General features: G+C 48.8%; 1 protein-coding gene across 6 annotated transcripts; it reads left to right on the forward strand.

The window, feature by feature from the left end:
• Positions 1 to 26,102, forward strand: Stx2 (syntaxin 2). Of its 6 annotated transcripts, none has more exons than XM_075978027.1 (11): positions 1 to 160; positions 10,139 to 10,216; positions 15,380 to 15,479; positions 16,726 to 16,800; positions 18,146 to 18,219; positions 18,993 to 19,101; positions 19,641 to 19,714; positions 19,823 to 19,960; positions 22,014 to 22,124; positions 23,093 to 23,217; positions 24,407 to 26,102. In XM_075978027.1, the coding sequence occupies exons 1-10, from the start codon at positions 131 to 133 to the stop codon at positions 23,171 to 23,173; spliced, it is 870 nt and encodes a 289-aa protein (XP_075834142.1). In that variant the 5' UTR covers positions 1 to 130; the 3' UTR covers positions 23,174 to 23,217; positions 24,407 to 26,102. The 6 variants fall into 6 exon arrangements, with proteins under 6 accessions (XP_075834142.1, XP_075834143.1, XP_075834141.1 ...); XM_075978028.1 differs by having other exon boundaries at positions 24,850 to 26,102; XM_075978026.1 differs by having other exon boundaries at positions 23,093 to 26,102.
• Positions 26,103 to 27,361: the final 1,259 nt, after the last annotated feature.

A 27,361-nucleotide genomic window follows, 5' to 3' on the forward strand; every position in this document is an offset into this window, starting at 1 on the left:
TAGCGCCTGCCCGAGGGAGGGCGGCGGCGCGGGGCCAGGACCCCGGCGGGCAGAGGCGGCGACGCGGTCACCCGAGAGTGTGCGGCCGGGCAGCTGAGAGTCGGGCGCCTCGCCCTGCTGGCCGGTGGGGATGCGGGACCGGCTGCCCGACCTCACGGCGGTGAGCGGCGCACCGGATAGCGGTCTGGGCCGGCGGGCGGGGTGCTGAGGGTTCGGGGCAAAGACCCCAGGAGGGATCTGGGGAGAGGGATGATGGGGGCGGAACTCACGAAGAGGAGTCTAGGAACAGGACCCTAGGAGGAGCCTGAGTGTGTGTGTGTGGGGGGGGGGGTCGGGAGGGGAACCCAGCAGGGGGGCCTGGAGAGGGGGACCAGGGAAGAGAGCTCTGAGGAAGAACACCCCGGGAGGGAACTGGTCAGTGTCTCTCGGAGGGGTCTAATAAGAGGGTTCCAGGTGTCGTGTGGCCTCCAGAGACACCCGGGTCTCCAGGGGTGTCAGGGAGTAGTCTTCGGGAAGGACCCAAGCGGCCTTGGAGCAGGGTTCCGGGGATTGGGCTCCAGGGTATCCAAGAGTCACAGGATACACTCGTAGACCTAAGCAGTGTTTCTGAGCAGGTTCTTGGGAAGGGCTCTAGGGTTTCTGGGTCTTCAAGGGTGTTAGGATAGGGTATCAGGAGGGTTCCTGGGATGACATCTCCATGGGTTCCTGGGGCAAGACTCCTGGGGTTCCCTGGGTACCAAGGGACTCAGGTTGTTGGGACTCCGGGCGTGGGCAATGGGAGAGGTCCAGAGCCTGTGCTGGCTGCACTCTAGTCTGGGACACAGGTTCCGGTAGGTGTCCAGGGGTGCCTTTTTTCTGCCTGCCTTGACACTATACCCCTGGCTGATGTGGACTGATGTTTGGGTCAGGATCCTTTTGGCCGCTGATGACTGATTTCAATGGGTGAGAGTGTGGTTCAGGAGCAAGGGCTGTGCTTGGACCTCCTGCCCTGGACTGATGTTTGATGCCTTCTTGGGACTCACCATGGCACTGCCTGCCTGGTCTTTTTGCAAGGCTCTTATCGCAACGTCTCCAACTGTCTGCCCCACCCTGTAGGGGTCCCTTTTCCCACTGCCTTGTTTCGCGGACCGATACAGAAGGCTGTACCAAGGGTCCAGTCACTCCACACAAACTTGGAGCTCAGGGCTAAGCGCCTGGTGCGATCAACACCACCCACAGCTGTGTTAGGTATTTCCCCAGTGCACTGAGGACCAGAAATGTGTTTACGTTTTAACCCAGGGCTTTAGTCACTAGTGAGCATCGTAGCAAGAGAAAGGCTGAGCTTTTAAAGGGGAAAAGGGGGCGGGGGCTTACAGTATATATGTCTACATCTGCAATGCACACAGTCGTTGTACCCTCTTTTGGGGTATAATGGGACATTCAAGACATGTATGCAGTGCGGGCCCAGTCAGGGTGACTGACCATACCATCTCAGGTGCTTATCATTTCTTTGGGCTGAGGACCTCAAGACCCTCCTCAGTAGCTACTTGCAGGCATTGACCGTAGTCACCCACTGCAGTGCAGAGTGTTGGAAGGCATTTTCGCTCTCCAGCTTGACCCCAGAGCCCCCTGTCTACACTGTTCCCTGGTACCCTTCCCAGACCCAGGAACCATTCTGTTTTCTACTCCTGGAGAGCAGCTTTTTGAACATCTGCACACGCCAGCGCTTGTGTTTCTGTGCTGATTGGCTTTGTGATCCTCACCCCAGGGGGCGTCTTTTGCTGGATCCAGGTAGAAACCTGGGAAGGGAGAGAAATTGCTTCCAGTGCTGGACTCTGGCAGATTTTGTTGACAGCTCTGAGGAGCAGCAGCAGGTGGTGCCCTCTAGTGTCACAACTCTAGGCACTGGACGGCCAGGGGGGTGGGGGACATGCCAGGGATGGACCCTGAGCAAGTGTGCTTGCCCGGTAGAGATTCCTGAGACCTTAACAACTGTTAGAACTGTCTCCACTGAGGCCTGAGACCCTTGGCCCTAAAGACCTGACAGCCCTCTGGAACTCTTCCCTGGCCCTCAAAGGCTTCTGCATGCCTCTGGCCTCTCAGCTCTGCCGCTTCAATGCTTCTTCCTGTCACGCCCTAGAACTGCTGAGCTGCTTCCCAGTGTGCAGTCACGGCTACTTTTGCTGCTTCTGCTTCTGCCCCTGTTGACCCTGGTCTTGCCTTTCCTCCCATACAGCTGCTCTGACTCAGTGTGCTTCAGGCTATCAGCTCCACTGTCCAGAGCTGCTGCCTCAGCCCCTTTACATGCTCCCAGTCCCTCCTGCCCCAGTAGAAGTAGGTGGAGCAAGACCACCCCAAAGAAGCTTGCATGGGTCAGGACCAGCACAGCCCACTCACCCAATGAACATTGAATGAGCTGGACAACCTGGTTGTAAAGACGGCAAAAGTGTGTACCAATCACAGACCTCCTTTGCAAATGAAGGTTTGGATTTGCACCAATTCCAGCATTACCTCTTTGGCAACTGCCCTCTGATTTAGGGGCGAATGGCTACAGGGTCATCCAGAGTTCACAAACGCTTGTGATAGCAAGAAGTCCAGTGCAGACTGAAAACCCTGACAGAGGCAGTGCCCCTAGGAGCTGGAGCAGTCAGCCATAGGCATTGTGTAGGTTCCTCAAAGCACGCAATGTTCAACATGGCTGGTGCTGCCCTAGGGGTAGCCCAGATGGCTGTTTGACTGACAGTCAGGCCTTTTGCTTACAGCAGCTGGGGCAACAAGAGAGTCAATTGCCTCATCTGCCAGTGTCTTTGCTTGCTAACAGGAAGATGAACATTAGAAAGAATGCTTATGATAAAACCTTAAGAGCCTGTCATTGTCTCTAATGCTAACTTAACAGTGCTTGAGCTGTGTGTATTATTTTCCCGGGCCCCAAGGAGTAGTCCCTTTTGTCTAACGTCATTCACTGTAACCAGCTTCTAGTTCTGTCTATACTGCTGCACATGAAGTGTCAATCAGTCTTTTTAGGGCTGGATTATATTCAAAGTGACTTGACTTCATGCTTTCCATTGTGTAAAGATGCTACCACTATAAATGTGGTGGTCACTGTGAAAGTGGAGGTGGTGATGATACAGTGGGCAAGCGTTGAGACTGTCGAGGTCACCAGAATCAGCTGGACTTCTTTCTTGAAAGTAAAAGAATGATTTCTGCTGGTCGTGGCTGGCTTGGCTTTGCAGCAGAAACACAGCTTCTGCTCTTCAAATGGTTGCAGCCTTTGGAGCAGGGTCTGAGGCCCACTGCCCAAAGACCTGGTTTCTTAAACATTTCCACTAGTGACCCCTTTTCACTTGAGAAATTTTTACATGACCCTGCGTATGGACGTCTGTAAAATAGTTGTACAAATGGAGCCTAACTGGTGATGATAAATCATAGATGTTAATTTTAAACAGTCGCTCAGGGTTTATCACTTCTCATTTGTCAAGGATGACAGCAGATGAGATGGATGTGTTTGTTTTACGTAAAGAAGTAAATCTTGGCTCAATATTTGATACTACAGGATTTAGAGCACAGTGTTGCTATTTTGATTTTATAATTGTCAGTGCCCCAAAGCCCCTCCGTATAAATAAATGCGTAGTAAAAAGTGGCAAAGTATGCTGAGGGCCATCTCAGAAGACGGTGGGAGTTCTGTCCTAATCCCAAACCTAATTCATTGATTTTTTTTCTAAATGAAACTTAAGTCAATTTAAAAACAAATACATAAACATGATGCGATATGTTTATTTGAGCGCATACTTGGAGTTGTTTCTGTCTCCACCATTTGAGTCTTTTTTTTTTTTTTTTGTTTTTTGTTTTTTCGAGACAGGGTTTCTCTGTGGCTTTGGAGCCTGTCCTGGAACTAGCTCTTGTAGACCAGGCTGGTCTCGAACTCACAGAGATCCACCTGCCTCTGCCTCCCGAGTGCTGGGATTAAAGGCGTGCGCCACCATCTCCCGGCATCACCATTTGAGTCTTTAGCCACACTGAGGTTGTCAGGCTCGGTGGTAGGCACACTGACTCACTGAGCCATCTCACTGGCCCCAGTAAGTCCTTCTTTATTCCAGGATTTTCAGAAATAGGGAGGATATTCAGTGAGCTGGGGAGATGGGTTAGTTGTTCAGCTGCTTGCCTTGCAAGCGTGAGGACAATGGGGTCAATTCTCAGACCTACATTTTATTTTATTTTTTCTTAAAGATTATATATTATGTATACCTTGTGCTCTCTGCATGTATGCCTGTAGGCCAGAAGAGGGCACCAGATTTCATTACAGACAGTTGTGAACCACCATGCGGTGGCTGGGAATTGAACTCAGCTCCTCTAGAATAGTCAGTGCTCTTAACTGCTGAGCCATCTCTCCAGCCCCAGACCCACATTTTAAAAGGCACCTTGGTGCCGGGCGATGGTGGCGCACGCCTTTAATCCCAGCACTCGGGAGGCAGAGGCAGGTGGATCTCTGTGAGTTCGAGACCAGCCTGGTCTACAGAGCTAGTTCCAGGACAGGCTCCAAAGGCACAGAGAAACCCTGTCTTGAAAAAGCAAAAAAAAAAAAAAAAAAAAAAAAAGGCACCTTGGTACATACTTTAATTCTAACTCTGGGGAGGTGGAAATAGCTTCCTAGGGCTCACTGGAGTTGAGGGCAGTGAGAAACCCTGTCTTAAAAGTCAAGGAGGACAGTGCCTGAGGAATGACAGCTAAGGATGTTGCCCGGCTTTCCTATATACATACACTAGGGTGTATGCTTCTCTGTACACATTGCCTGTGTGTGTTATACACAACGAGTATGTTACTTGGGTTTCTTGTAGGATTTCGGACCTGGAAGTGACCTTATCAGGTCCAGTTCCCTGCCATTTCCATACAAGGACCGAGCAGTTAGCAGCAGAGTGGAAGCTTCCACCGTGGAGCTCAGGCCAATGATTGGTGAACCTCAGTTGTTTCCTCCTGTGCTGAGGACAGAAGTCAGGGCTTTATGGCCGTGCAGCCAGTGTCTTCCACTGAGCCCCATCCTCTGCCCAAGTAATTTATATCCAGACCTCTCTATACTTTGGTTTTCTTGTGCGACAGCTATCTTTCTGCCTCTCAGAGAGAGGTGTGTATCTAACACAGGAACCTCTGGAACAGGGAAGCAAGTGCCAGGGCTTACACTGTTGATAACCTACTAGATTCTTCATTTTCGGGAAGTTAGAAAAAGCCACTTTCTCTTTAATATCTCTAGTTTAAAATTATCTGACTTGAATTTGGCATGTTTAAAGTAACGTGTTTGTTTTCCTTTTGGTTGAGGAGGTTTGGGGAATGGTCTCACACTGCAGCCCAGGCCAGCTTGGACTTGGTGTGTAGCCTCGACCAACCTTGACCTCCTAGCAAGCCTCCTGCCTCAGTCTCCTGCCACAGGCAAGAGCATCCGAATCGGGCAGCTGTAATTGGAACGTTTGGGAGGTGGAAGCAGAAGGGTCAGAAATTTAAGGCATCCTGAGTTCACAGCTTCCGGCCTGGGCTACATGATCCCCTATTTCAAAAGACAAACAAAAAGGGCTACTTACCAGATAAGTTTAATTGTTGTTTAGTTAAAAATACATTCTTGAAATTTTCAAGTAGTTTGGAATGGGTTGCCTGCCTCTTCATGTCATATATCCAAATACAGCTTTTTCACAAATAAGATCTAGTGTTTAATTTTGTGGTTAAAATGGCTAAACTGCAATGGCCACAGTGACCCAGAGTTTGAGGTTCACAGAAAGGTTCCTCATTAGCTGTTTATACATCTGCCTGAGGAAAAGGTGTTCGTGGTGATCACCTGTGAAAGATTCAAAAATTGCCTCGTTTGGCCAGGCGGTGATGGCTCATGCCTTTAATCCCAGCACTCGGAAGGCAGAGGCAGGCAGATCTCTGTTAGTTTGAGGACAGTCTGGTCTACAAGAGCTAGTTCCAGGACAGGCTTCAAAGTTACACGGAGAAACCCCGTCTCCAAACAAACAAAAACAAAAAATAAAATGCTACCTCATTTGAGTAGCAGTGAGAGGTTGAGGCCGGAAGGTCCTGAGTTCCAGGTTAGCTTGGGTGATGTAGTAAGTCCTTATTGCAGAAGAAGATTAATCGTGGTAAACAGTTTGCATCCACAGATCTTGTATGGTCCGAGAGAAGCTTCCTGCTTTGATCCACTGTTCATTTAACACAAAAACCTCAAGAAACTTGCCTGGGATTGCTTAGACTCTGCGTCCAGAGTGCCTGTCTCTGGCAGAACGTACGAGCACAGAGAGAATGTCCAGTCTGAGCTAGATGAGACACTAGAGATAGACTAAAGTGAACTGGCTGTATGCCGTGGATTCCCGTGGTTGAGGGAGGAAGAGTGAGGGTGTTAATAAATCAGAATGGATTAGGTCATGTATAGGAGATTCTGGGTTTTCCCATGGACCAATTATTTCCTGTTTTTGTTTGAACCAGGGTGGCCTGAGAGCATCTGCCATGGCTAGACTTCCTCTTGGCCTCTTGGTTGCAGGATAAGCCCACTTCCTGACAGTTTCCTTAGCCTCCCTGGCCCTGCATGCCTCCCTCTTGGCCTTGCTCACACCTTCACCACCAGGAAGTTCCTGTCTGGTTTTTCTCCCTGTCCCTGGCAATGGTCACCTTCTGTCCTAGCAGCCTGCACAGAGGTGCAGAATGGTGTCTCTCCATGTGCCCCTGATTCCCTAATCACCCTTTCTTTAACTGCTGCCACCAGTGTATGTGCCTCTGAGACGCTGGGTACATTTTCAGGTCACAGCTCATTCTCAGAGAGGATTGTCAGTATAGGGTAGTTGAGGTGCTCATGGCCCCAGGGCAGCATGTGGTACCTTCAGGCAGCCTTTTCCCTCCCCTCCCTCTCTGCCTCCTGTTACCTGCCTGCCTGCCTTCTTTCCTTCCTTTCTTCCTTTGTCCGTCTGTCTGTCCCTCCCTCCCCCCTCTCCCTCCCTCCCTCCCTCCCTCCCTCCCTCCCTCCCTCCCTCCCTCCCTCCCTCCCTCCCTTCCTTCCATTATCTTTGTCTTACTGTGTATCCCAGGTTGGCTTAGAGTTAACCTTGAAGCCCAGTCGGGCCCCAGACTCAGGATCTTCCTACCTCTGCTTCCTGAGTGCTGGAATTATAGGCATGTCCCACCAACACCAGTTTTTTGTTTTTCTTTTTTTTCAAGCAGGTTCTCACTGAGTTGGTTATACAGGGTGGCTTCAAGTTGTTTTTTATTTGAGACAGGACCTCTGTGTAGCCCTGTTTGTCTTAGAACTTGCTATGTAGACCAGACTGGCCTTGAACTCACAAAAATCTACCTTCCTCTGCCCCCCAAGTGCTGGGATTAAAGGCATGTGGCATTATTGCCAGATTTCCTGGCATCAAATTTGAGATCTTCCTGCCCCAGTTCTCAAAGGCATTTGAGGCTTCAGGTGTAAAATCAGGGTGTCAGCACCTCCAAAAGCCATGGCTGAAATTTTTCTTTGCATCTTGTAGATTCTAAGACACTGGTCTTCGACACTCCATTCCCAAGCATGCAGATCCCCTGTGCCAACCTGTGCTTTGCTCTTGTCTTCCTTGCTCTGTGATTATCTCAGTGATTGCAGCCCACCCTCCTCTAGAGTGAGCCATCCTAACTGGGCATGTCAGCGCCCCTGTCCCAAATGTGGTTCCCTTGCTTAGGGCTGTTGGGACATCATACTTCAGCACTGTCCTTCTTTCCAGACATCTGAGAGAACAGTGTGTTGATGGACAGTGTGCCTTGGGCTCTGGGAGAAATCCCACAGAAGGAGCAGGTGTGTGGCCCTGAGAAGCCAAAGGGAGCTGTGCTAGGTTTCATGGATATGTAAGGCATCCTCTTAGGTGATGTCCCTTTTTTTATTAAGCTGGTCCTGGCTATGTGGTTTCATCTCCCTGGTGACAAAGGTTCCTCTCATACTCCTGTCTCTATCTTAGAGCCACACTCCTAGCCTTAACTAAGCAGCCATCTTATCCACGCAGACAGCAGTAGAGAGGGTGCATACGGTGTGGGAAGAGCTGATCAGGCCTTAGGGAGTCATGGGTGGTACGGAGAGAGGCAGAATTCTTGTGCTTTCATAACATTTCTCTTTTCTTTCATTTTTTTTGGAGGGGGGGTGGATAGCATTTCTCTATGTAACCCTGACCAGCCTGGAACTCACCATGTAGACCAGGTTGGCCTAGAACTCAGAGATCCTTGCCTCTGCCTCCTGAGTGCACTGTTCGGCTTTAACACATTTCTTTCTTTTTTTTAAAAAAAAATATTTATTATGTATCCTACATTCTGCCTCCATGTATGCCCACACGCCAGTGGAGGGCACCAGATCTCATTACAGATGGTTGTGAGCCACCATGTGATTGCTGGGAATTGAACTCTGGACCTCTGGAAGAGCATCTAGCCATTTAACACATTTCTTAAATTCACAAATTTTTCTTAGATGAGAATTGTAGGATTTTGTTTGCAAGTTTACCTGGGTGGTAAGGGGGGGTACTGCTGTGTGTCAGTCCTGCGGGGTAAAGGCAGTGAAGGTAGGTTCCTAGGGTGCCTGGCAGCCTTGACTGCAGGGAGGGAGGCTGGGAGGCTGGACTCACAGGCCTGTGCTGACTCACAGGGCTGCTCTGGGGGAGAGAGCTCGGCAAGTCCCTCCCCTGTGCTGGCTGGCTGGGCTCAGCTGGGGGATTTAGAGATCAGCTTCTAGGGATGGGGTGGGGAGGGGACATTTAGGGCTATTGACAAAAGCTGCTTCCAGCTAATTTAGAGTTTTCTGTGCTGCTAGAGGCTTTGACTGTTTAGAAGGGTTACTACGCAGGCAGTCCCAGCATCTCTCTAGCATCCTGTGCAGACACAAGCCCCCAGGCCTCAAAGGCAACAGCAGCTGGGCTATAGTACGTCATCATCCAGCATTCTCAGGATCCAAGGCCATGTGTCCGGCCGGCATAGGAAGTGCCTGGTTCTGTATCTTTGATCCTGTGTTAGGCTGTTGCTAACTGTGTCTGTAATGTCACTGTCATCTTCTCCAGTGTTACTTGACCCTCGTCTTCCCCAACTCCTCTTTCCTTGTCAGAGTGTTTGTTATTAAACACAGTATATAGTGGTCATTCTCCTCTTAGAAAGTAAGGATATCAGCTGACATACCTCGGAAGTTACTGTGCACTCTACAAAAGTCAGCTAGTGCTCTCAGCAGTTTGGTTTGTCTTCAGATAAGGTCTCCCATTTTCCAGGCTGGCCTTGAACTCAGTATACAGTAGAGGTCGACCTGGACCTTCTGATCTGGACGTTGGCCCCGAACTTCTGATCATTCTGCTTCCACCTCTCAAGTGCTGGGATTATAGGAGTGTACCACCAAACCCATTTTATAAATGGTGTTTTTTTGTTTTGTTTTTTGTTTTTGGAGACAGGGTTTTTCTGTGTAGCCCTGGCTGTCCTGGAACTTGCTCTGTAGATCAGGCTAGCCTGCCTTCCTCTGCCTCCTGAGTTCTAGGAGGATTAAAGGTGTGCGCCATCATCGCCTGGCTTAAAAAAAGATTTATTTGTCTATGTATTTTATGTATATGGGTTTTTTGTTTGCATGTTGACTGCACACCAGAAGAATACATCAGATCCATGGGACAACAGTTATAGACAGTTGTGAGTCATCATGTGGTTGCTGGGAATCAAACCCAGGTCCTCTGGAAGATCAGCCAGTGCTCTTAACCACTGAGCCATCTCTCCAGCTTCCACCCCCAGTAGCATTTTTCATCTTTACAGACCATGAACATATTACAGGGATGGTGATGTAGTCCAGTGTTGAGTACTTGGTTAGCGAGCTCAGAGCCCAGAATCAATCACCCGGATGACTCTGTGTATGTGTGTGATGTGTGTGTACAGTATGTCGGCTCTTGGGGACGAACCTGTTGTGAGTGGCCCTGATTGAGGTTCAGATGAACGTGAACGTGCCTGCACAGATATCTGGCCTTTGTTTTCTTCCCCCATTGGTGTCACCTGTCACAATGAAGGAGCTGCAGAATTAGATGGCTGCAGGCTGTGGCGTGCGGCTGCTCTGCTGCTCTTGGCACCCAGTGCACAGCTGAGGTGCTTTGGGTCCTGAGTTGCTCTTCAGCCTCTGACACTTGGAAAATGTTTTCTATTCCAGTGTAGGAAAAACGACGATGGAGACACTACTGTCGTCGTTGTTGAAAAGGACCATTTCATGGATGATTTCTTCCATCAGGTAAGCATTTAATGAAGTGCAGCCTCAGACTTTACCTTACTGTAGTAGTGTTTGTTGTCATATGCAAAACAGGACGCCCATGTACCCTGGAACTGCGTGTGGCTAACGGCAGGCCTTATACCTGGCTGGTACCAAGAGGTTGTGCCACTGGTGCCATCTGCATTCCATGCCACCCCCACAGAGAAGTCAGCTAGCCACATGGTCCTCAGTATGTCCTAATCATGACCTATGTGACTTTTGAAGTTTTGAGTAATGTCTCCCTGTGTGGCCCAGGTTATTTAACATTTGACCCTGCTGTCCTGCTGCCTCAGCCTCCTGAACATGGCTGTTTTTTATAGTAATTTGAATTTTTTTTTTTGAGATAAAGTTTCTCTGTAGCTTTGGGACCTGCCTTGGAACTCACTTTGTAGACCAGGCTGGCCTGGAACTCACAGAGATGCACTTCCCTCTGCCTCCCGAGTGCTGGGATTAAAGGTGTGCACCACCACCGCCTGGCTAAAGTTGTTTGAAATGTGTAAGTTCTTTGGGACTTTCAGCATCATTGACAGCCAATATTAAGACAGATTCAAGTGACTATGCATGCAGACAACCTGGAAGGGAAGGCTGGATAGACACAAGGGTTGGAGGCACTGTGAGACACAGGACCAGTGTACCTGGGTGGGTGGGTCAGGGCTCTCTTTCTGTCGCTCTCTTTCTGTGCTGCTCTTTCTGTGACTTGGAGCTGCAATGTCCCAAGCAGTACTTCCTCCTTTGGGAAGCCAACCACATCTCTGGAGTGGCTTTTTAAAGGGTCTCACCACAAGACTTGTGACTTCTTAGAAACCCAGGCTCTTTGGTTCCTTGGAAGCAAGAATTCTGGCTTTTTGAACTCAATGTCTGGGTTGACTTTTGTTGTTGTAGTTGACCGCAAGTGGAGCAGGGTACTTGTACTCTGGGACCATTTTTTTTTTTATTCTTTGTTCTTTTTGGGGCCCACCACTCAGCTCCCAAATGAATCACATAGAGTCTTATTGTTTTTTTATGAATGCCCAGTCTTAGCTTGGCTTGTTTCTAGCCAGCTTTTCTTAACTTAAATTATCCCATTTACCTTTCTTTCTTTCTTTTTTTTTTTTCCCTCTGAGACAGGGTTTCTTTCTCTGTGTAACAGTCTTGGCTGTCCTGGAACTCCCTCTGTAGACCAGGCTTGTATATGGAAGTTTCTGTCCTGCCTAGTTCTGCAGCTATTCAGTCCCAACAAAACACACAGAGGCTTATATTAATTACAAACTGTTTGGCCTACTAGTTCAGGTTTATTATTAACTAGCTCTTATAGCTTAAATTAACCCATAATTCTTGTCTGTATTTAGCCTCGTGGCTTAGTACCTTTTCTCAGTGTAGGATTTTCATCTTGCTTTTTCTGTGTCTGTGTGGTGACTGCAGACTGAGCCTTTCCTTTTCCTAGAATTCTCCTAGTCTGGTTACCCCACCTATATTTCCTGCCTGGCTACTGGCCAGTCAGTATTTTTTATTAAACCAATATTAGTAGCAATCTTTTATTTTTTTCTCTTTTTTCTGAGACAGGGTTTCTCTGTAGCTTTGGAGCCTGTCTTGGAACTAGCTCTTTTTTTTTTTTTAATTTATTTATTATGTCTACAGTATTCTCAGTATTCTGTCTGCATGCATGCCTACAGTCCAAAAGAGGGCACCAGATCTCACTACAGATGGTTGTGAGCCATCATGTGGTTGCTGGGAATTGAACTCAGGACTTTTGGAAGAGCAGGTAGTGCTCTTAACCACTGAGCCATTTCTCCAGCCCATTGGAACTAGCTCTTGTAGACCAGGCTGGCCTCGAACTTACAAAGATCCACCTGCCTCTGCCTCCTGAGTGCTGGGATTAAAGCTTTGCGTGTGCCACCACTGCCTGGCTACTAGTAGCAATCTTTACAGGGTACAGGGACATTATCCCACAGCACAGGCTGGCCTTGAATTCACAGAGATGTGCTTGCTTCTGAGATTAAAGGCTTGTACCACCACTGCCTGGCTAGCTTTTTTCCTTTTTCTACTTCTGTATATCTTACTTTTACTCTTACTCCATGGCTAGCTCCTAGCATCCTCCTCTCCTTGTTCTTGCTCATTCTCCTTGATCCTTTCTTCCCAGTTTCTCCTCCCATTTATTCTCTCTGCCTGCCAGCTCCCCCATCCTTTCCTGCAAGCTATTGACCATTCATCTCCTTGATATACCAATCAGATGTTTTAGACAGGCAAAACAACACAGCTTCATAGAACTAAACAAATGCAACACATCTTTGTACGTTTAAAACAAATGTTCCACAGCATAAACAAAGTAACACATCTTACAGTAATATTCCCCAGCAGTTACTGCGAGTGTATTGATCTGGCTTCTCCCATTTGTTACAGACTTTATTCTGTAATTGTTTCTGTGAATGAAGTGACACCTTAGACAGAGAAACAATCAGGCTTGTTATCATAAGGCCTCTGGTAGAAGAAGCCTTGAGGGAAGTACACGTCACACAGAATGATACAGAAGACAGAATTTGTTCCTCACCCGGGAGGGTGTGGTTAAAGACTAGTAAAGCAAGGCGACAAGTGGAGAACTTTCCAGAGAAGATGGTTATAATGGGTGGAAGAGGCCCTGTGGGGGGCAGCTTGCAGTCTCAGACTGGACCAGCAAGCACCTCTACCACCATGTACCCTCCTCCTAGGGAGCTTCCTCCGCGGGCACTGGGGCCCACGGCTGCCTTTTTCTGGTAGAGCCAATCTGGCATCAGCTGCTGTGAAGTCAGGGGAAGGCAAGGACTCTCTTACCTGGGCTGTCCCCTTTACTTTCTGACATGTGGGCCATCAGTGTTACCTTGAAAGTGGCACTTTTAAATGCAAATTGAAATGTCATCTCTAAACTGGAACCAGCGCTATTCCTTGATTTCAGCCTCTATAGCAAGATAACCAAAACATTAAAATAATCTGTTTTTATTAAATTTTTAAAAATGCATGTTTATTGGTGGTTTGTTTGCATATATGTCTGTGCATAACATGCATGCAGTGCCCATGGAGGTCAGAAGAGGTGCTGGGTCCCCTAGAATTATAGTTACAAATGGTTGTGAGCTGCCATGTGGGTGCTGGGAATTGAACCCAGGTCCTCTGGAGCAGCAACCAGTGCTGTTAACCACTGAGACATCTCTCCAGCCCCAAAGGGAAGTACTTTTTCATAAAAGCATGTAAATGTGTGTTTCTTATTTTGCTGTGACAAGTGACCAGAAGACTGGGGACCGTAAGCAGCACATCCTATCTCGTAGCTCCGGAGCTATCTGTCTTTAGGGAGCGTTAGAAGCTCAGATCAAGCCATGATCATGCTGCAGAGGAATGAGGACTGCACTCTGGCCCTGGAGACTGCTTTCTTGGTTGCAGCCCCTCTCTTCTGAGAGCACAGTGCTCGGCTCTCACCATCACATCTTCCCTTCCTGACATTATTTCCTCAGTCTGCGCTGTGCAGGCACAGCTAGATCACCTAGGAGCTTGGTTAGGAGCTGTGAAGAGACGCCACGACCACAGCAACCCTTACATTTAACTGGGGCTGGTGTTATAATTTTTTCCAGATGGTTTCTCACAGCTAGGATTAAAGGTGTGTGCCACCACCGCCCCGCTGGTGTTGTAATAGAAAAAAGTGTTGCATAAGAGCAAGATGTCATGCAACAAAACTTGGGGGAGGGGTTTTTATTAGGGGAAAGGGAACGTAAAAAGAGGGAAGGGGAGCAGAGAGACCAGCCTCTGGGAACAGGAGCAGCAGAAGAGAAGAAAAAAGAGGAGAGAGATGGACAGAGACACAGAGAAGAGAGGTGGACAGGGCCTTTTAAAAAGGGAACATAGCGAATGTGCACAGGAGGTGTTCTTAGTGGCTACAACTGAAGACACAACCTCTCACAACCCCAAGGGCAGTCCAGTACAGATGCCTGAAAACTAACAGCTTGTTTACAGGATTAGGGGTTTAGTCCATTGTCATCATGGCGGGAAGCATGGCGGCATGAGGCACTCGTGGTGCTGGAGAGGTAGCTGGGAGTAGATTGTGGAGAACAGGAAGAGAGAGTGAGCTACCTACCAGGCTTGAGCTTCTGAAACCTCAAAGCTTACCCTAGTAACAGACACACTTCCTCCAACTAGGCCACAAGTCTTAATCCTTTCAAACAATGCTGCTGCATGGGGACCATTTTTTATTTAAACCATCACACCCAGGATGGCTTCCCAGCTCAAGTCTTAGACCTGTGAAGTCTTTTGCCATGGAAGGCGATGTCAGGGTGTGGCCATGGATCACAGCATATGATGGCTAAGTGAAGGAAGGAGGAGGGACTGGCAGTGCCCCTCCTGCCTCGGTGTCATGTGGCTTCCTCTGTAGCCAGGTTCTATCTGGGTCCGACCTGGATATCCCCACCAGCCTCCTCATCCCAGAGTCCTGGCTGAATCTATATAGGCTCCTTGGTTATATAATATGACAATTATAGAGACCAGGATGTCTTCAGGCCCCCATTGCTGAGTGACCACAGACTTTTGAAGATGTAAGTCCATCCAAAGGATCTTGCAGTGAGTTGTTTACACCACACACTCATTCAGGAGGATGATGGAAGGGCCGGCCATTGCATGGCAAGGCTTCCTCATGGAAGGATGCTCCCTTGCCTTTTCCCATCCATGGGTGTGGGGTGCTCGCTGCTGACTGCTCTGCTATCTGGAGTCATATGCCTCTACTTAGCACTGTGGGTGGTGTTGTGTGGGCTCAAGTGTAGGATTTTACAGCATATAGTTTTGCTGGCAAATGTTGCTTTAGTCCTAACAGTAGGAATTGGTAGACTGCTGTTCTTACTACATTTTAATTGTGTGTGTGTGTGTGTGTGTATGTATATGTACACCCACTCATGTGCGTGCTATAACAGGCAGGGTAACTTTTGGGAGTTGGCTCTCTCCTTCCCCCATGGGTCTCAGGGATCAAACTCAGGCTGTCAGGTTTGGTGGTGAGCACCTTCACCTACTGAGCGCCCCCCCCCTTAAAGTAATAATCACACACACACACAAGTAATAATCACAGTGACAACAGAAATGGCACTTCCTCTCCAGCATCCCTCTGTGGGAGATGGACAGCAGTGGAACTCTGACCTTACCGTAGTGTCTCTCTCCTAGGTGGAGGAGATTCGAAGCAGCATAGCCAGGATTGCTCAACACGTGGAAGACGTAAAGAAGAACCACAGCATCATCCTTTCTGCCCCAAACCCAGAAGGAAGTGAGTCCATCACCTGTCTGTCCTCCAGCTTCCCCTTAGATGGAGCAGCATGCCCATGCATATGAGCATGCACAGACCCCTTGGCATTCCAGGTCACCTTTATGGGGTTTGGAAACTCCCGAAATAATGTCAGTGTTCAGCCGGGTGGGGACCAAAGGATATGTGAGTGTGCTCGGTGGGACTCCAGCAGGAACACTGGCTCGTCGTCTGCACTGAGTGCACAGTTGAGGGATGATGGTTCTTGTGTTTGGGACATTAACAACAGGCTGATTTGGTAGGCAGTGGTTGCTTGCCAGAGTTGGGTTAGTAATGAAAACTGAGAGGGGACTGTAAGTCTGGAGGTCACTGTGTGGCATGGGCTCACAGAGCGGGGTCTGTGCTCGGATGCATTTCCACTTTCCTGTGCCTTAGGGTGTCGGAATATTTTTCTAAATCCTAGCTCTTAGAAACGTTGAATGCCTTTGTTTAGAAACTTTCAGTGTTGGTTGCCACTTATAGAAAAAGCCAGAAAATGAGGTGTGACCTGTGGAGCCTTCCGCAGTGTCTGGTCGCTTCTATACACTTGCTTTTAGAATAGTTCACTGACCTTTGGTCACTCTGCTGCCCCAAAGGAGCCAATCTGCCTGTCTTCCTTCTGGGGAGCCTCAGAATGTCTCTGGTTTCTGGTCACACTGGGGATTTGCAGGGTCTCCCGCACATCTGCCAGGCCTCAGTGTGCTTCAACTCCTTGGGTGTTTTTCTGACTTCACCTCCGATTGCAAGAAAGATGCTGGGAGGGCCCCCAGAGCCTCCTTTGATGCTTTAGGGGTTCAGACATTGCTGTGGGACTGCCATTGTCAGGTCACTGCAGCAGGTGATCTTTCATCCTGAGACTAGCTGGGGTACCAGGGTTGGCTCTCCAAGTCTAGAGCCAGGTCGGCTGGAGAGTGGCGTGTGTGGGGTGTCTGATGGAGCAACAAGGACTGGGAAGATGGTGATAGCAGGAGAGACCTCTGGTGCCTGGGCATATCTCTTCCAGGCTGTGCTGTGTGCACCCCTTGTCCTGGTGAGCCTGCAATTGTGGCTCCCACCAACTGCATCTGATGGCACGGTTCAGGGTATGCCAGGAGCTGGTCTGGGCATGGCAGTGGTAGCTGGGGGTAGCACACTTGAGAAGAAGGCTGGATGCGTCTGTGCTTGGCCTGCATGAGTGGATGTGCAGGAGTTGAGTGTTCCAGCTCAGATGCTTTATTTGAACTTTTTAAAGAAATAAAAGAAGATCTTGAAGACCTGAACAAAGAGATCAAGAAAACCGCTAACTGGATCCGAGGCAAGCTGAAGTGTAAGTTTGCCTTCTTGGGTGCTGGTGGGGTGTGGATGTTGGTACCTTACATTTACCAACATGAAAGTTAAGATTACATCTAAGTAGATTGGATATGTGTATCTGGGTCTCTGGTTTTCATGCTGTATCTCATTGTGGCTCTGGTGGTGACAGAGAAAGGGGGAATAGCATTTATATTGAGTCCCAAAGCTCTCAAATGGGTCTCTCGGCTGAAATAAGCTTCCCAGCTGCCAGGAGCCCAGCTGAGACATGGGGCTCTGTGTTCAGCATGACACCTGGCCTGGGTGAGGGTTGTGGCTTTCTGCACAGTACTTAAATAGAAGTTGCCTTCCTTGATCTTCCTTGATCTGTGAGGAGGACATGTTTAACTCACAGAGACACATCAAAAGGAGCAAATCTCATCTCTGCATGTCACACCCTCTTCTCAAGGACAGCAACTTCATGGTGGCAGACATGTTGCCAGGTCCTAGTGTACTCCCCACTGGTCTCAAGGCGGACCCTGAGAGTGTGCATCTTAAAAACAATGTTGTTCCCAAGAATACAACCACTCAGTATCTAATTCAGACTCATTACAGTGACTGGGTGTTTAAAGACACCTGGCGCACCTCAAATACACACACCAAATACTTACAAACACAGATGCACATACATGCAAACAGCCAGAGCAGCAGAGACAAACATGGATATACAAACGCATACATACGAACACAAACACACAAATGTATAAATACAAACACACAAGGCCCATGCACAATCACACACCTGTGTGCATATTTGTGTATGTGTTTGATTTTTTTATGCATTTTTCTATATACATGTATTTATGATTTTGGTATGTATGCATATATTTATATATGCAAGTATGTGCATACTTGTATGTTGGTATTTGTATATATGTGTTTACATGGGTGTTAATGTGTGTAGACACAAGTTTGTGCATGTCTGTCTACATGTCTGTCATTGAATACATATATGTACAGTGTTATAAACATTTCTTTTGGTAACTAGGACAGTGGTTCTCAACCTGTGGGTCTTGACCTCTTTGGGGGTCAGATAACCCTTTCATAGGGGTCACATATTAGATAGCCTGCATATCAGGTATTTACATTACAATTCACAACAGTAGCAAAATTGTAGTTATGAAGCAATACGAAAATGATGTTATGGTTGGGAGTCAGTACAACATGAGGAACTGTATTAAAGGGTCTCAGCATTAGGAAGGTTGAGAACCACTGCTTTAGAGGATTATTTTAAGATATCACCTGTTCTTTAGTTTTATGGGTAAAATTGAGGCCATCCTGAGACTGCTGTCATACCTGGGTGACTCTGCCCTGCTTCCTTCTAGCTATCGAGCAGAGTTGTGATCAGGACGAGAGTGGGAACCGAACGTCAGTGGACCTGCGGATACGAAGGACCCAGGTCAGCCTTCCAGCCTCAGACTGAAGCGATGTGGAAGAACAGCATCTCCCTTTGTCCAAATCCAAAGCAATTCCATTTGTTTATTGTGCTGGGAATTGAATCTGGTGCCCTGCATGTGCTCAGCAAGAGCTCTATCACTGAGCCACATCTGAGCCCAGCTGTTGCATCTTTTTGTCACGTCTGCCTTCCCTCACTGTCTGTCTGCACATGGTTGCATCTCTTCACTGTGAAGTGACACCTCAGAAACCCACATGGTCTATGCTGCAGAGCAGGGGACCAGCTGAATCATCTGGATGTTAGTGGTTTGTTCTTAACTGTTTGGGGTTTATGGTTGAGACCTGGGAAGTTCAGTGCTGTATGAACAAGCCTGCCAGCTCAAGGCAGTCATGTGCCTGCCAGCTGGATTCAGCTTCCCATAATGCTCACCTCCAGAAGTCAGCTGACTGCTGTAGGCCCCAGATTATTCGTTGGTGTTGTTGGTGGCATTTTGTTTTGTTTTTTTGAGACATAGTCTCACTATGTAGTCCTAGTTGGCCTAGAGCTCACTGTGTAGACCAGGCTGACCTTAAACGCAGAGATCTGCCTGCCTCTCCCTCCTGAGTGCTGGGATTACTACGGCCTGGTGACCTCAGGTCATACAGCTTCCATTGCTGCTTTTGCTCTTACTTTCTACTGAAAGAGAGTAACGGTCTGAGCTTTCCAGTCATAGGTTTTCCCTCTTACAAAGGAAGGAATGGCTCTCATACACTAACACCGTGTTTTCCATGTTCTAGCACTCGGTGCTGTCACGGAAATTTGTGGACGTCATGACAGAATACAACGAAGCGCAGATCCTCTTTCGGGAGCGAAGCAAAGGCCGCATCCAGCGCCAGCTAGAGATCAGTGAGTAGGGAGAGTGTGGCAGACACTCTTCAAGGATCCTTCACACCTTCAGCTGCACCATAAACCGGAAACCCTTTTCTAATGCCTAGGCCTAGTGTCAGCTAGATGTGTTCAGAGTTGGGAGTGGGGAGCCGGTGCTGAGTTGCTCGTAGCTGCTGGCGCTTGTACGTCAGTCACATCTGCAAAGCTTGAGGCGCTTCTGTGTACTGCAGCCCCTCCTGCCTGGCTAGGAGATGACCTCCCATGTGTTAATTCATCTCGTTGTCACATGCCACCTTCAGGCTAGCTGCTTCTGGCCCGAAGCCTGTGGTGAACCTGTAGGAGAGGCACGGCTGCTCCTCTGTAATACCAGGGCGGGTTTGTGACACATCGCAGTCACATTTCCGCCACATTAGCCTGCCCAGGAAGGGATCTTAGAAAGGGCAGGGAAACTCTGTGGACGAGGCTAATGGCTCAGTCAGAGCTTAGTGATCCCTTAGTTGACTATCTCTGGCTGCGTCCCACGCTGCATCCTCAGTGCAGTTCCCATTGCCCCTCAGCTGGGAGGACCACCACAGACGATGAGCTGGAGGAGATGCTGGAGAGCGGGAAGCCGTCCATCTTCATCTCGGATGTGAGTGTCACAGCCGTACATCAACACACTTAATGTAGACGGGCACTTTTGCCTTTAACTTACCAGCCAGTCTGGAGTTAGTAATACTTTTCCTTTTGCCTTCCCAAGATTATATCGGATTCACAAATTACTAGGCAAGCTCTCAACGAGATCGAGTCACGTCATAAAGACATCATGAAGCTGGAGACTAGCATCCGAGAGCTGCACGAGATGTTCATGGATATGGCCATGTTTGTGGAGACCCAGGTAATGAGGCATCTTCCCCATGCTCTGGCCAGGGAAGCCAGGGCTAGGTATCCAGTCTCAAGTCAGGAGTTGTGTGTGGTGAATGCTGAACTGAAACCTGAGTGTACACTTTCTCCGTAGGCCACTAGTCATTTCAGGAGCCATGCTCGCTGGCCAGCTGCTTAGGTAGAGAGCCACAGGCAGCACCAGGTGCTGGAGAATAATGAGACCTTCTGTGGTGTCTGTGGTGGGTTTTAGGTTAAAATTAAAGGATATACAGAAACCTTACTACAGCCATGGATATGAATACATGTAAATAAATGTGAACACACATCATGTGACCTCAGTTACATATAACAGTGTTCACAGAGGAAGGAGGTGGCCAAGCCAACCACCCTGAAATTGGCAGGACTGTGGGGACGTTGGTCTTCCCCTCTTGGGGCTGTTGACTACAAGGATGACTGAGCACCAGGCTCTGGTGACACACACCTTTAATCCCAGACTCGAGAGGCAGAGGCAGGCGCATGTCTTTGAGTTCGAGGCCAGCCTGGTCTACATAGTGAGTTCCAGGACAGGCTCTAAAGCTACAGAGAAACCCTGTCTCGAAAAACCAAAACAAGGATCAGGATAGTGCTTAAAGACTAACCTTGAGGGTAAAATCACTGAGACTGACCAGAGCCCACCTCACTCTATGGTGTTCTTGCCTGCTCTGCAGCTCAGGCAGGGATGACCAGAGTGTGTGCAAGTATAACATCAAGTTGTGTGTGCGTGGGTGATATGTCCATACTGACTCAGTTGCAGTGGGAACCTACAGAGACTGAACCAGTGTTCCAGGGTTTTCAGATCCCTCAGGATCATCTGGGGCAGGCTAGGGTGCATCTGGCCTCCAGTGAGACAAGCTTTTGTTCCTCACCGCCTTTCTGAGGCAGCTGTCAGGGTTCCTTGGCTGATAGCTAGTGACGTTCTCTGATGCCTAGATATGTCAAGGGTTTAGGGTCATCCCCACATGCCTTGAATGGTGTTTATTTTGATAAACTTTATCGTAAAAACCTGTAAAAAAGCTCACGTACCAGATACCTGTGGAGGATGCCAACAGTTATGGAGAGGCAAGGGTAGGCACTGTGGGTTGGGGTGGGTATCTGTGGGCAGGGATTAGCATTGATGGTCAGGAATGGACACGTGTGGTTTTCTTTGACCTGGGATGGACCAGTTGCCACTTAGTCTAAGAACTGCGGAGTGGGGCATCTGGTGACTTTCGGGCTCAGAGGGAAGTAGTTGTGTGATGGTAGATCGATTTTGAAATCCCAAAGCTTTGTACGGCTCAGGCTTTAGTTATAATCACTCCATACCTAATGTGTGGTGGAAAGCTTCATTAGGACAAGCCACCATAGGTGGCCTCACTTCCTGTTACCTTTTAGACGTCTGTCGTTGTGTTAGGTTGGTAACACAGAAACACAGAATCAGGACTTGCTAGTGCATTTGCTTGTGAATGATAGTCACCTGTCCATCCTTCTCCAATGCTTTGCTATTGGCTGCTGCAGACTCTGTCTCCTCCCGGACAGGACCCAGGTAATGCACCTCCCCACAACGTGCTGTAGACTCTCCTCCCATTGTCATCTTTGATCATCAGTTCATTGTCACCCCGAGGCTGTACTTAGTTCGCTGATATTGTAAAGATAAGCAGTGGTGGGTTTCTGCCTGTTAGAAAAGACATCATCCTTTGTGTGTGGAATGTTTTACTGAGGGTAAAACATGAGACTAACCTGAGCTTGCAGCCCTCCCTTCACTGTGCGTCTGTGAAGACATGTCAGGTCATTGCTCATCTGTGGATAGTCTTCACCTGTCATCTGTGAAGACATGTCAGGTCATCATTCACCTGTCCTTGCTGCCACCGCCCCTTTCAGCTGCTCCTGAAACAGGAATTGGGTTGCATTTGCTGGCGTGTCTGCACCACTTTGTAACTGTGAGGGATCCTGTCTCCATCCCTCTCGTGCTGGGCTTACATGGGAGCTGTCTCTGGAGACATGAGAGAGCGAGCGACTTGACGTTTGCTGAGCTTGACACTTTTTTGCAGGGTGAAATGGTCAACAACATCGAGAGAAATGTGATGAATGCTGCCGACTACGTCGAACACGCCAAGGAAGAAACCAAGAAAGCCATCAAATATCAGAGCAAAGCCAGGCGGGTGAGTTGTGCTCTGAGGACCGAGCCCTCCTTTGCTTTCTCTTCTCTTGGTCTCTAGCCATGGAAGAAGTGAAATGCCTTAAATACATGTTTTATTTTAAAAATCAAAATAATTCTTTTCGCTAAAAATTCCTAAGTTGATTTTTTTATATATATATAACTATTTAGTGTTGTAAGTAATTTAAACCCTTTAGCACCTCAAGTCAGGACTGACTTGCCTCTTTTGAATTCTGTTCCCTTTTGCCATCATCTGGGCCGGGGATGACAAGGTAGTGGGATTTGGGTTTCACTTAAATTGGTGACACATTGTATGTGACAGCTGTTCACTCCGTAAGGTGACTGGCTGTCTGAACCTATGGGTGGACCTGATATCTTGCGTAGGAGCCCTGGGAGGCAGATGTCCCTTTGCTTAGGCTTCTGTCTTGTACCCAGACTGTCCCAAGGGAATGTAACTGGTGCAGAGTCTGGATGTACTCTGCTAGCTTGAGGGAGTTCCATGAGGTTCCGTGTTGCTGCCTGCAGAGGTGCCGAAGATGATGTCTGCTTGGCAACATGTCAGCGCACCACATGGGCATGCGAGCTCTTCCAGGACAGCCGAGGGCCCGCAGAGGGCATCAGTGCCTACTACAGGTGGGAGGCAGAAGCGGGCTGGGTTCCCCTGTCAGAACTCTGACTTTCGGGACTCCTGGGAAAGTGTTCCGTGTTTCAGTCCAGCGGAATCCAGTATGAGCCTGTCATGTGCTCAGGAGAAAGCTAGTGTTACCAGGTTACAGAGGACTGCCTGACTCTGGAGGCCTGAGCTCATGGATCAGGCCACTCTGGGAAGACTGACTGCTGTAGGCGTCAGGAGAGGGCCTGTAAGTTAGAGTTCAAAATGAGTGCTGGCAATCGTCTTACTCCCAGCGAAGGATGCCCCTGACTGGCAGTGCACAATCATTGTGGTATAATCAGCCTGCTTTTCTTTGACAGAAAAAGTGGATAATTGCTGCTGTGGTGGTGGCTGTCATTGCTGTCCTGGCTCTAATCATTGGCTTGTCGGTTGGCAAATGATTGCGTAGATGGCGCTGGGTGCTTGCCTCTCCCTCAGGGTGGCAGTAAGTGACTAATCAACTAATTTACTTATTAACCTTTTCAATCAGCCAGTGGTGTGTTTGCCCAGTGTTAATATACTTAAAAGTCACAGAGCTTGTTCGCTGAGTGCTCGGTTCAGGTCTTAGTGGCCTCTGTTTGCTGAGCAGACACAGGCTGGGAGGCCACTGCCCCCAGAGCCTGTCCCCAGTGAAAACCAATGCAGATGCTGCGGTGTAGTTTTGGTGTAACTTTTAGAACAGCAGCAACAATGAAAATGACTGTAAAATGCCCTTCACTGCTCTGTTCACCATGGAACTGAGAATGGAGCTTAAGCTATGGACAACAGCCCAGACCAAACTCCTCTTAGGTCCCTACTTGGCAGCAGACCCCTACTAAAATGAAAACCCTGATATTTAATTACCCCAAGTGTCGTACAGTCACTGTGGACAGTCTTATCACTCATGGGCCTTACCCGCCCTGCATCCTGAGGATCCCCCACTGCAGAGTCACCCTTGTGAACACTGGGCACTCAGGGGTGGTGCTTAAGAGTAATTTTTCACACTGGCAGAAAGGCTCTCCCACGTTCCAGTTCCTCACGGCTTTTTCCCCATGATGTTTTTCTCGTGATTTGAGCACCTGTCGGTTATGGCTGCCATTGGTAGGAGCAGTGCCCTTGTGGTCAGTGCAGACCGTGAGGTTGCACAGAGAGCATCCTTCCTGGGATGAGAAGGACTTGCAGCCCCATATCTGTTGGAAAGGAGGGTTATATATCTTTCCTGATACCATCTTCTTGGTCTACTAAAAAAGATGACATTGTTTTTTCTATGCTAAAAAATTGAGTATTTTCAGTATTTTCATCAGACTTTGTAGAAGCATGCACTTTCCCCCTGTAGCACAATGAGTAAGTCGGATATGTTCACAAAGGTCCGACGGTGGCTCTCAGCACGGTCAGGGAGGTGCTTGCTTTCTGTAGGTACCCTGGAAATCAGGTGTGATCCTCTGTCTGGGCTAGCTGCACATTGCTGTCATGCCTGCAGATAAAACACACATGCATGCTCATTCATTCATTTATAAATCGATACCAGACAGCTGGGCCCTGTCTAGAAAGGTTCCCTCCTCTCTCACCTAGAGCATGTTTCCCAATGATAGACAATTGTTTTAGGCTGCAGGCTATTTTCTCTGCACTGTAGATTCCTGTCTCTTTTCTTGCAGAAGGTGATGTTCATCCTCATTTGTGTAGTCACTTTGCTTGTGATCCTTGGAATTATCCTAGCAACAGCATTGTCATAGCAACCACACCCCAAGAGCTCTTTGTCCTCAGAGACTCCAACCACACCTGCAGCAGAGTCAGTGTCCTGTCCTTCCACCTGTGGCTCTCAGACCCAGGGCTAGTGTCGCGTGCTGAGGTTTTTATTGGAGGCGAAGAATAAAGCACCACAGAGGTTTCAGGCCACGAAAATGCCACAAACTGAGTGGACGCCACGTGCCAGCCCAGATAGCCTTGGTCTCTGAAGGGCTCCACAGAGATTTCACAATGGTGGCCTTCTCTCAGTAGCCTTAAAATAGGAATGGTTGAAAAATCCAACTTAAAAAAAATATGTCAGTGTTAAAAATATGTGTGCAGTTTAATTAGGGCGTGCTCTGTGCTCTCTCAGCTGACAGATAATGAAGAGACTGCACCGGGCCTGATTTCTGTTCATGTCTTGCTTGCAGAATCATCACAGAACTGTTTTGTAAGGTATCTGTAATTTTAAATAGCTATAAATTAAATTCCTTAATATATTAACATCGAACCCCCCCTTTTCTAAGCTAGACACTGCCTGAGAAGGACAACAGGCAGGCCCTAGGCACAGGGCTGTCACTGAAACCTGGCCTTGCAGCCCTCAGTGCTTTCTGGTGACTCTGACCTAGGAAGTGTAAGGGTCGGAAAAGTCTTGATTGCCTTTAGCTCACTTCTGCCTGCTTCACTATGGAGGGGACACAGCCATGTGCTGTGCTCACGTCACCCTTTCCCCGTTCACTGGTGCTGGTGGAGTCTCGAGGCAAGACGATGGTGGAAGCAGGACTTGGTGCTCACTGACCTCACAGGAGTAGTCCCAGTTGCGAAGCCATTCTTGGACAGCACCTGAAGGACCAGGTTCTCAGCTGCGCCCCCACTGATGCCCAGAGTTCCTAGGAAACTGCGAGAAATGGGATGAAGATGCGGGCTGCTTTCCACTTGTGAGCAGGTGGCCCAGTGACTGTGTATCTGTGTGCTGACAGCTGACTTAGGATGTGAAGGGCGCCAAGCGCAGCGAACTCCGCCGACTGCTGACTGTGTGTGTGTGGATGCTCACTCTGCCCAGGCTCGTTTGTCTGGATCTGATGTAGCCATGCTGGTTCGGACAGCAGTCGTGGGATGTACTGAGCTCTTTAGAAGCTACCACACTTACAGTGGCAAGTGTCACTCATTTGCCTCCTCAGTGCCGAGAGCTACTGTAGGAGGCTGGCCTGCAGTGGAGACACTCCTGCCTGGAAGCTCCCCGAAAGCTCTGAAGATGGAGCTGTGTCTGTGGAGCTCCTGCCTGCCCTCTCTGCTCCAGTGCCATTGGATTTGGCTGCAGAGCACCGCGTGCCACCGAGGTTCCCAGCCCTCGTGGCAGGTTTCCTTCAGGTTTAGCCCAAGTCCTTGGCCTGCAGTGTGCTCCTCACGATGTGCTCAGGTGGCCTCCTGGCCAAGCGGGTGCCTGATTCTGGCTTTCTTAGTGAAGCAGGGGTGTGTGGGTGAGTGAGTCAGCCCTCAGGATATATTTCTATGCTGACTTCATAGCCTGTTTAAAAATACATTTACAGATTGTCTCGTTACTTTTTCCAACAATTTCTTCAAAAATTTTGTGTTTACATTAAAAAGTCAAAGAAGCAAACGAGATATTTGTGCCTCATCATTCTAGAAGGACTTTTGGGGAGCTCTCCATTAGAGAAGGCCCTGTGGTGTGCTACTTTCTGAGGAGACCCGAACAGGTGTCTGCTCACTTCAGATGAACCAACCACAGACCAAAGTAAGTCTAAACACAACTGCCATGTAGCTGTGTCTCCCAGGCAGGACATGGCAGCTGTCATCTGGAGCAGAGCCGCTGAGGTGATCGCAGGAGACTTCTGCTGGTCAGGCCCATTGCTTTGGAGGGCTATGCACAGGCTGACTGGGCCTTGGGGCTCTGTGGTAGTGTAACTGCCCATACGGTGTCCAGGGACTGTCCCCATGGTACAGCTTTTACCCAGTCTTAATGCAGCAGGCTGCCCAATAGTGACGAAGACTCTTGTAGGTAACCACAGTGAATTCATTGGTTCACCAAATGGGACTTGGATGGAATCCTTCCTTGGGTCTCTTGGTGTCTCCTCTATCTGAGGTCAGCGGACATTCTTTATGTCTTCCCAGTGTTGACTAGAGGGAGTGTGAGGACATGGAAGAGGAGGGAACCTGACATCCTCTGGAGTCTCACCCTCAGTCCAGTCCCTGGAGAAGTTCCATGTGGGACTAGGGCCCAGATATGGACACAGTAAAGCATAGGTCCCTACGTGTGTTGGGGGCCTGTGCTGTACCAGCAGCTGGAGTTAAGCTAGGCCACAGTGACCTAACCCCACCTTGTCTTTCTAATGCTTTATAAAACAGCCCCATAGGGCTTCTTGTTACCTGGGGCTCCGTAGCTTGCCCCCAGGTCCTCTGCAGGGGCATGACCTCTCTTGGTCAAGGTGCAGAAAGGGAGCAACCTCATCTCATCACTTCATTTCTTAGACCAGAGTTTTCCATTCCTTTCTACCTGAACAGGTGTCGCAGACATCTCAATAAGGCTTCACTGGCTTCAGTGTGCAGGTGTGTGCGCGCGCGCGCGCACACACACACACACACACACACACACACTGCCCTTCCATAAAGGGCATCTCCCTTCTTTCCATGGAAAAAGCTCTCGCACCATAAATTCCTGGATATCCCATCTGTGAACCTGGTGAGCCCACCCTGCTGGGAGCAGGAGAAAAGTGCCAAAGGAAGTAAGGTCTGGGCCCATGGGGTCTGAGGTCCAGAGGAGTAGGGCAGGAACCACACATCTCAGTGGCAGCTGTATGCTAGGTTTGGACTCTTAAGGGAAAAAAATCTCATGAAAAACATTTGTGTAAAGAAAGGAATGGGTA

The sequence above is a fragment of the Microtus pennsylvanicus genome, chromosome 1 (assembly GCF_037038515.1).
Source record: "Microtus pennsylvanicus isolate mMicPen1 chromosome 1, mMicPen1.hap1, whole genome shotgun sequence".
Lineage (NCBI taxonomy): Eukaryota > Metazoa > Chordata > Mammalia > Rodentia > Cricetidae > Microtus > Microtus pennsylvanicus.